Here is a 9,219-nt window from a genome sequence, read left to right on the forward strand (position 1 = left end):
AAACAATGTAGCTTATGACCCAATACTACTCAAGAATACTTTAGAAACAAGGAAATAACAACCAGAAATAACCCCCACAAGATAAAGACAACCCAACAAAGAAAATCCCCAAAAAGAGACAATCGGCCGGGAGAGAGAAAACAACTACGCAGGCCCAAGAGAGAGAGTGGTGTGGCTTCAGCTGGGGAGCTCAGAATGGGCTGCATTCTGGGACGTCGGTAGTCCCTAGGGAGGGTACAAAAACCCAAAAGTTTGAAGGGCTTCTAATGGCTGATTGCTGAGATACTTTCTTCAAAATCAGACCTAGGAGAGAGAGTCTGACAGGGACAGCAGCTGGGAACTTCAGACAGACCTTTAAGGTGGATCGAGTGGTCCACTCGTGATGTAGAACAGGTCCTCAAAAGGTCTCATGGATCAGACCTCAGGTATGAGCAGTAAAGGAGATAGATTGGCTTCAATAGAGGAGTCTGCTTGCTGATCGATCTTAAGGAACAGGTCTGGTTTTCAAAGTGTAATAATAGCAGTAAACAGTAAATAAAAACTGAAATAAAACAAGGGAGAAAAGTGTGGAAGAAAGGCTATCTCGGCCCGGGTTTGTCACCCACAGCTATCCTGGCTATTTCTAAGCAATTGACTGCAATTTTCTTCATTCAAATCTAAGCAATAACAGTGTATAGACTCCTCTATTTTAAAAGGGCAGAATTGCAATCATAACATGACTAGGAGCTAGTTTCCAAATTGGACTAGACAATACCTAGTAGGACTTGGACTCCTAATAGAACTAGGACTAGAACTATAACTCCAACATGGAGTAAGCTACTTAACTAAGAGCCCCTAAAGGACATATTACAACCGATGGGCCCTATGGGCCTTACTTATTAAACAATTAATAAAATAACTAAAGCTAGAATCGATGGGCCCAATGGGCCCTTATTTCTAACTACTAATTCAGCCACTTGAGTGGACTTAAGTGTGGATCGATAGGCCCCTTTTGGCTGGGCCTTTCTTCTGTGATAGGCCCTCCCAAAGTGTGGATCTACATCACTACCAACTGTTGATAACAAACTTTGTCAACAGGTTCACCCTCTTTTTTCTTGAGCCAGGTAATAGCTTCCATAAGAGTATCAGAAGGATGACAAACCCAATAAACCAGTCTTAGACAACAAATCAAGGATGTACTTCCTCTTAGACAGAAAGATGCATTTCGAAGACCGGATAACTTCAAATCCCAAGAAAGTACCTTAGTTTTCCAAGATCCTTTATTTCAAACTCTCAGCCAAGAAATCCCTTGAGGCGACCAATCTTAACACTATCATTTCCTATCACCACGATGTCATCCACATAGACAATGTGCATTGTAATTCTATCACCAGACCTTTTTATGAACAATGTGTGGCCAACATTGCCCTTCTTATACCCCAAAGAGGTCATTGCCTTCTGAATCTCCCAAAGCACACTCTAGGTGACTGCTTTAACCCATAGAGCATGCTTCAATTTACAGACTTTGCCCCGAGTTTTCTCACTGGAGAATCCTGGTGTAATAGCCATATACACTTCCTCATCGACCTCTCCATGGAGGAAAGCATTCTTTACATCAAGTTGTTGGAGATCCCATCCCAGATTTACAGTATATAAGAGCAATACTCGCACAGAAATTAGTTTGGAAACCGGTGCAAATGTGGTAGTCAATTCCATATGTCTGAGTGAACCATTTACCCACTACCATTGCTTTGTACCTATCCACTGAGCCATTTATTTTTCGTTTCACACAAACTCCCACTTACAACAAATTGGTATTTTCCTAGGTGGAAGAGTCACAATTTCCCATGTTGCATTCTTTTTCAGGGCACCCATTTCTTCCACTGTTGCTGCCTTCCATTTTTCATCTGCAAAAGCTTCCTACCAATTCTAGGGAACATATACAGAAGAAAGAGAAGACATAAGCACGACAAGAGGGAGAAAGGGTATCATAAGAGACAATATGGGACATGAGATTTTGAGTACAAGTCCTAGTACCTTTCCTAAGAGCAAAAGGTTGGTCAAAAGAAGAAATTATACCTGATGAAGTGTTAGGCTTAGTAGACTCTGGATCTAAGGCTGGCAACTGGATGTGCAAAGGTGCTGTAGTGGTGGTGGTGGTGGTGGTTTGAAGTTGCTTATTTTTTGTATAGCCCCTAGAATAAACCTGAAGGATTAAATCATCAATTTATCTCTAAAATTCACCAATAGCTCTCTAAATTGGAGTATCTCCCCCTAAGCTGGAACAATAGTCTCTGTCCCCCCCCCCCACTCTCATTGTGAACATGAGGACCTTCAAAGAAGGATGGTGCTTTAGAGGAGGATGGTGGATACACTAGTGGAGCAAGTAGATTCAGAATCACCTCTTTACTATCAATACCCGACTCCCCCTGAAGAGGTGGCGAGGAGTGGTAACCAACGAATTCATGAAACGTAACATCCATAGTTACTATAATACGCCGAGTAGGAGAATGGTAACATTTGTATCCTTTCTATGTAGGAGAATACCGAGAAAGACTTAATACTGCAAGGTTCCAATTTCCCTGGTGAGTGATGATCCTTAGCATGACAGGCACACCCAAAAGTCCTTAGAGGAACCAGAAAGGATGAATTCCCTTAAAGAACATCAATAGGAGTCTGGGAATCTAAAACACGAGTAGGCATATGATTGATCAAGTCAGCAGCAGTGAGCATAGTTGTCACGACGCCAAGGCGAACCAAGGCATTGGAAGAATGTCTAAGCGCTTAGGCCCTCTTTAGGATCATTTTTTCTTATAATTTTTACCTATTTAACAAAAATCATTAATGAAAACCATTTTTTATCAAAACATAAAAATGGTTTGGTAACTACTTGACAAAAATGGGTTTTTTGTGAGAAATAGTTTGCTATCCCTATGTGCAAAATGGTTTTTTGAAGAAATGGGTGAAGAGATGTTCCCTTCACCCCATCCTCCTTATAACTCTCTTTCTCCACTTTGGACTGAAGAAGAGGGAGCAAGGGGCTTAGATTTGTAATTGCAAACCAAATGACTACTTTACCCCTCCATGTTGGGACTTTAAGCACATGCTCATTAAAGTTCAGTGCAAAAATAACTGAAAATCAATTTTGGCTAAAACACATAAATGACTCTTGATCTCTTTTTGGTTTTCGTGTTTTATCAATTTTTTTTCAAATAAAAACCAGCTCCATAAATGATACCAAATGCAACCAAAACCGTTCTTGTGACCAAAAATCAAAAAGAAAAATGATACCAAAGAGGGCCTTAAGCAAGAAGGCGCCCGCTTTAAGGCGAACAAGACAACCAAGCGTTATTTTTTATTTTCCCTCTTTTCTAATGTTATTTAGTAAGCTACATAAACCTTGTATCATAAAAAAATCAACATTAAGCCACATAAGTCATTAAAAATCAACATTAAGCCACATCAAATCATAAAAAAATCAACGTTAAGTGACATTTAAGTCATAAAAAATCAACATTTAGAGAAATGCTCTCGTTTTATAATAAGTTTGACTGTCAAATAACTTTATTTTTACATGAGACTTTTTGTATTAGGTATAACATAAAACCAGCTTTCCAACTCAATCTAAGATTACTTAAATCTGAGTTGTAATGACAAGGTTATGTTCTGATCAAACTTATTTTAAAATGAACCAATGTTAAAATCACCTGAATGAAAATAATTTTATGGATAACAAAACAAAAAATTGGACTTTTGATTTGTAGTAATGTTTTAACATGATAAAATTTATAAAATTTTCATAATTAAGAAAAACCCCAACATTTAAAAGTTGAAAATCGCCACTGTAACAAAAAATACAGTTCATGTTTTTAGATTGAGGGTTGACGTTTTATCCTTTAGTGATTTGATTTTTAAATTATTTTTATTGGATAGTGGATATTTAGTATTTACTTAACTAATATTTAGCATAAATAAGTATTAAAACATAAGGCGACATGCAGTGCAATAAGACAATTGTCGCCTAAGCCTCAGGCAAACCACCTAGACGCCAAAGCCTCGCCTTGGCAACGCCTTGACAACTATAGCAGTGGGGACAACATCACTCATTATTGTCTAGCAAACATCATGACTTGAGCAATATCCAACAAGTGTATGTTCTTACGTTCGGCTAGTCCATTCTAAGCTGGAGTACCAACACTTGTCTGATGAAGAATCCCATAGTTAGCAAGGTACTTTTGAAACTGACCCTCCACATACTTTTTGCTATTATCACTACGGAGAGTCTTCAGAGTGGGCATTGAATTGTGTCTGAATCATCTTATGGAATTGTTGAAAATGGAAAACCTCACTTTTGTTTTGCATCATATACACCCAAGTTGTTCGAGAGTGACAATCAATGAAAAACACAAACCATCGTTGGCCAGAAATAGATGTTTGGCGAGATGGACCCCACACATCAAAATAAACCAAATAGAAAATTAAGGAACTACTTTTTGTTTAAAGCAAAATAACTAGAACGAGTCTGTTTAGCCAAAGTACAAGCTTCACAAAATAATTCATGCCGAGTACATTGCTTAACTAATTGCGGAAATAAGAGATAAAAGTCCCAACCAAAGGGGTCCTAAACGACAATGTCATTATTGTAGATCAGAGGAAACAGTGTAGGTGATGAGGGGTAGAAGATATTGCAGCTGTAGGGTGACAAAGGAAGAGAATAAGGTGGAGGTTGAGAAGGGATGGAGACTTGCGATATAGGGAAGGAGAGAAAAAGGAGGCTAAAAACCTAGATCAGAAAATTTGGCTCTGATACCATGTTAACGTCAAAATTAGGGTAGAAAATGCTTGAATGATCAATGAGACCACACAAGCCTTTATTTCTAATAAGCAAATGAGAAGCAAAATTAAAAGTATGCCCCCCCCCCTTTCAGTCGACCCTCATTAATTAGGATCGGTAGAAGTGGGAAAAAGTAGGAATGCCCCTACAATACATGTCAACAACATTGATCTTGAACCAATGAAAGACCAATGAGAGATCAAATCGCAATAGGATCTTCAATAAAGGGACCAAAAAAATGAAAATCGATAACAAGATTCTCTCTTTTCCAACATTCTTTTATTGTTGCCTGGTGTATGTGAAAGCAAAAATGAAAAGGATATGACTTGGGTTGGATGCCAAAGCCTCGACCAGCATCCCACTGATCATACTTGCAAGGCATCTCACCAAGCAACACTACTTCCCACAATGGATCTCTACATCTCATAGATCAATAATGGCAAGCAACAACCCAACTCAATTCAATATTTCATCGTATGAGGCCTGTGACCAGACTTAAATATTCATAGATTTCAATGAAAACAGAAAATTGAAACTTGTTAGGAAACTCCTCACACAACGCTTGGAAGTTTCCTAATAAACTACAACTGTAAAATAGAAACCAACTAATAATAAAATTTGTCCCACACAGGTAACCTCCTTAAATAGATATCAAAACGCCTTGGATGCCTTGTTGGTGTAGCCTTGCGTTCAGCCCCCCCCCCCTCCTTCAATGCCTTAAGTCAAATGGACACCATGGCAACTACTATATATTGTTAAGGCTAGTGTCCACAACCTAGGATTAAAGTATCGATATCGGTCAGATAAATTTTAGATACGTATCGGAGGGTATCGTATATCGTATCGAAGATACACTAAGATATGTTAAAGATCAAGGATTAAAGTATTAGTATCGGTCGGTTAAATTTAATATACGTATCGGAGGATATCCTATTGTATCGGAGATACTTTAAACCATAGCTGCAACTGTGTTATGACTCAGCCCTAGATAAGCATTCCTTAATTATAATCCATTATTCTATATATATAACAGCATCTGTCATATTAGACAAGCTAATCCATTCACTCAATCCCTTCTTCTCAACTTGGTATCAAAGGCCAATACCTGATTTGGGCTTCTTTTTTTCCACTACTAGGAGAGGTTAGCTCTGTGTAAGAAACTTCAGCCTCCCAAGGCTGAGCATGGTTACCTAAACGTACCACTGCCCACACTTACGTAACCGACTCACTACCTCACCATGGCCTCACAACCTTATGGGCACTCACCGACCTTTATAAGGACTCTTGCACTCTCTACTGGTCCCCACTATGGCCCAAACCTCTCACCATAAACTGGACAAGGTCCTTTCCCTTCCTCTTACTTGTTGTAGAAACACGATCACGGCCCTCAGCCCTCTATTTTTCTCGTTATAGACCATAACCAGGGCCTTTGGCCCCTCTTGACTCACCGTCTTGATGCTCTGTGACCATCACCAGGCTTTTGCTAAGCAATGGCCAAGGCCCCCGCCCCCTCTGCGATCTCTGTTTGGCCTCCCTGCGACCCTAACTAAGACCCTGCCACCTATAATCACCACCTAGTCTACACAAGACTTCTGCCTGGGCTCCATACCCTATAGTCGTCACTGCTTCAGCTCCCTACCCTGCTGTTGCCTCCACCTGGACTCAACAATCTCTATCTAGCTTTCCTACCCTGCTATCGTCTCTGCCTAGACTCAACGAGTTCTTTACCTGGCCCCCACTCCCCTAGGACTGCTTCCTTGCTCTCTACCGCCTCTGCCAGCCACGCCAGGGCTATCTAGGGTCCTTCTGGGCCCTGGCAATTGTTGGTATCGCCTAAGTGGTATTCTTCCTCCCACTCACTATCATATGGTTGATGCCTGTCTTGCTAGCCTTCTCTAAGTGAGGTATTCATCATCAATGTGCTTTGCCTATAATAAGCTCTGAGTAAGGTACTCATCATCCTTCCTTCTTGTTCAATTCCTTGCATTTCGACACTATGATTGAAAGCATTGCAACATCCCAGGGAAGTGAAGTAGGTAGTGATTCGAATCGCCACTCCTCACTCTAGCTGGGACCTACCATTTTGAATGGAAATAACTACCTTGCCTGGTCACGGGTAATGCAAGAGTATGTTACAAGTAAACTACCCCAGCAGTGTATTACAACTCCAAACAAGAAAAATAAGACTCACTTAACTAGCTTGACAATCATCAAAAGTAAACCCAGGAAAACAAGGGAATAAGACCAGCAAATAAGCCCCCAAGGATACAATACCAATACAGAAACAAAACCAGCTCAAAACCCAACCCGATAGGAAAGAGAAAGACCTGCAATATGACCGGAGAGAGAGAGAGGTGCGGCCGGGTCTATGGGGCTCCAATTGAGCTACAAATTTGGTCAATTGTAGGGCCCAAGGAGGGTACAAAAACCCCCAAAGTTGAGAGGATTCCAATGGCTGGTTGTGAAGCTACAAGCTTTCTTGATTTTCTGACCTAGAAGAGAGAAAACTTCAAGATTCTGTAGAACAGCTACTGGACAGATCTGGACAGCTTCAAGAAGAAGACTAAGTAGTCCTACAATGCCTTCTAAACAACCCTTAACAGTAGCTCCTTGATCAAATTCATAATAGAGGAGAAGAGAAAGATCGTAGACTTCAAGAATGGGGAATTCTTGGCTATCAATTCTAGCTTTGAAGACTTGGACAGATCTGAACTCTTCTTACACTAAACAATTAATAACAGTAAATAATTTGCAGAAAGTAAAGGAATGACAAGGAAAATGTGGGAGAGGAGTGGCTATCTCGGGCTTCTCACCCACAGCTATCCTGGCTGTTTAAGCAATTGACTGCAATCATTCATTATTCAAATCTGAAATTATGAGTACATAGGCTCCTCTATTTAAAGAGAGCAAAATAGCAATCCCAACACAACTAGGAATTAGTTTCCAAATAGAACTAGACACTCCTAATAGGACTTGGACTCATAATAGGACTAGGCCTATAACTCCACATCGAGTAGGACTAGAACTCTAACATGGAGTGGGTAACTAACTAGTCATTCACTAATAGAGAAACCTAAACTCACTCAAACTGAAATAACAAAGGAAATAGATTCAAAACAGGACTCTAACTAAACTAATGAATTAAATCCCGTTTTCCTACTTTTTACCCATATTTTAAGCTCATTAAAGTGGCCCATTACAAAGAAAACACATGGGATCAAAGGCCCAACACATACATTACCCAACCCAAGACTATTTGCAATAAAATAAACCCATTAAGTGACTTATCTGCATCAACGGGCATGCCTCCTCACCATCTAAGGAAATCATTTTCACGGTACCTCAATGGTGAACCCCAATGCCCGTTGAAGGCACTGCAAAGATAAAGTGGTCGCCAAACGATGCTCTAATAAAGTCACTTTTGTTGAAATCTATAGAACATTTAGTAGAAATGCAAACATACATATATATTTAAAATCATTGGCAGTCCCATCTGAAAGGAAAGCAACAACAAAAAACTCAGCCTTATCCCAACTAAATGGGCTCGGCTACATGCATCCGAGTAAATACCTAAAATTAAAAATAATAGTCACTGAAGGGAAAACAAAATATTGCATCTAATCAGCCTTAAGGCCAATCACGGACCAACTCTGGTTCCAAAGAGGCTCAGTGAACTTGTTAAGGACTGTTTAGGACACTTATTTTATATTTTTTTCTTTTTCTTCTGAGGGTTTGTGGTTTGGATGCCTCTTCACCATTAATGGCATACTTTTAGTGGGCATGTTAATGCCCATTTGAGATCACGATTGTGGAGTGGCCTTTCAACTAATACAAAGCTATCACCGGAAACATTGACTAGAGCAATGCTTTCGAGAATGGCCTGATTCTGAATAATGGCAGGTCAAAGTGTGGTCAAGTTAAGATGTGGTCCCATCACCAATGGTACCTCTCAAACTAGATACTCCATGTACCTGATATTTCCGGCCAGTATGTGGACACAGCTCAATCCATGTGCAACCATTTACTGTAGGGCCCAATACCCGATATTCAGTTATAGCCTGTTGAGAAGGTTCTACACCGGAGTGATGGGCCAGGATGACCCTTTCAGTTTTCCCATCATTAAGAAGAACCTGAAATCAAACGCAATTGGCAGTCAGTAATTCAACTGAAAATACGCAAGCCATATATAAACCAAAACTGTAAAAAGAATTACTTTCAGTCCTATAATGCACATAAGCTGTATAAAGTAAATGAAAGCAGCAAACCTTTGAAAGAGGGGCATGAATAACACCTTCCTTTTCTTTCGGAGAGCCTATGACCAATGCCCAGTACCTTTGCACTGTTGCTTGACAAGCATCATTCCAAGGCTAAATGATCCATTAGTACATTATCGTTAAAATCGAAAA

General features: G+C 39.9%; 1 protein-coding gene across 10 annotated transcripts in view; it reads right to left on the bottom strand.

Annotated features, from left to right (window-relative positions):
* Positions 1–8,476: 8,476 nt before the first annotated feature.
* LOC122069058 (RNA pseudouridine synthase 3, mitochondrial) overlaps positions 8,477–9,219 on the bottom strand; it is a 64,220-nt gene continuing 63,477 nt past the window's right edge. For 9 of the 10 annotated variants that reach the window (XM_042632996.1, XM_042633005.1, XM_042633003.1 and 6 more), the window contains 2 exons: positions 9,079–9,180; positions 8,716–8,943 (listed from right to left, as the gene is read on the bottom strand). In XM_042632996.1, coding sequence (XP_042488930.1) covers positions 8,731–8,943; positions 9,079–9,180 — 315 coding nt within the window. In that variant the 3' untranslated portion in view covers positions 8,716–8,730. Of the gene's footprint in view, positions 8,944–9,078; positions 9,181–9,219 lie in introns of all 10 variants that reach the window. The other variant, XM_042632997.1, reaches the window with a different exon arrangement.

This window comes from Macadamia integrifolia, unplaced genomic scaffold, assembly GCF_013358625.1.
Source record: "Macadamia integrifolia cultivar HAES 741 unplaced genomic scaffold, SCU_Mint_v3 scaffold527, whole genome shotgun sequence".
Lineage (NCBI taxonomy): Eukaryota > Viridiplantae > Streptophyta > Magnoliopsida > Proteales > Proteaceae > Macadamia > Macadamia integrifolia.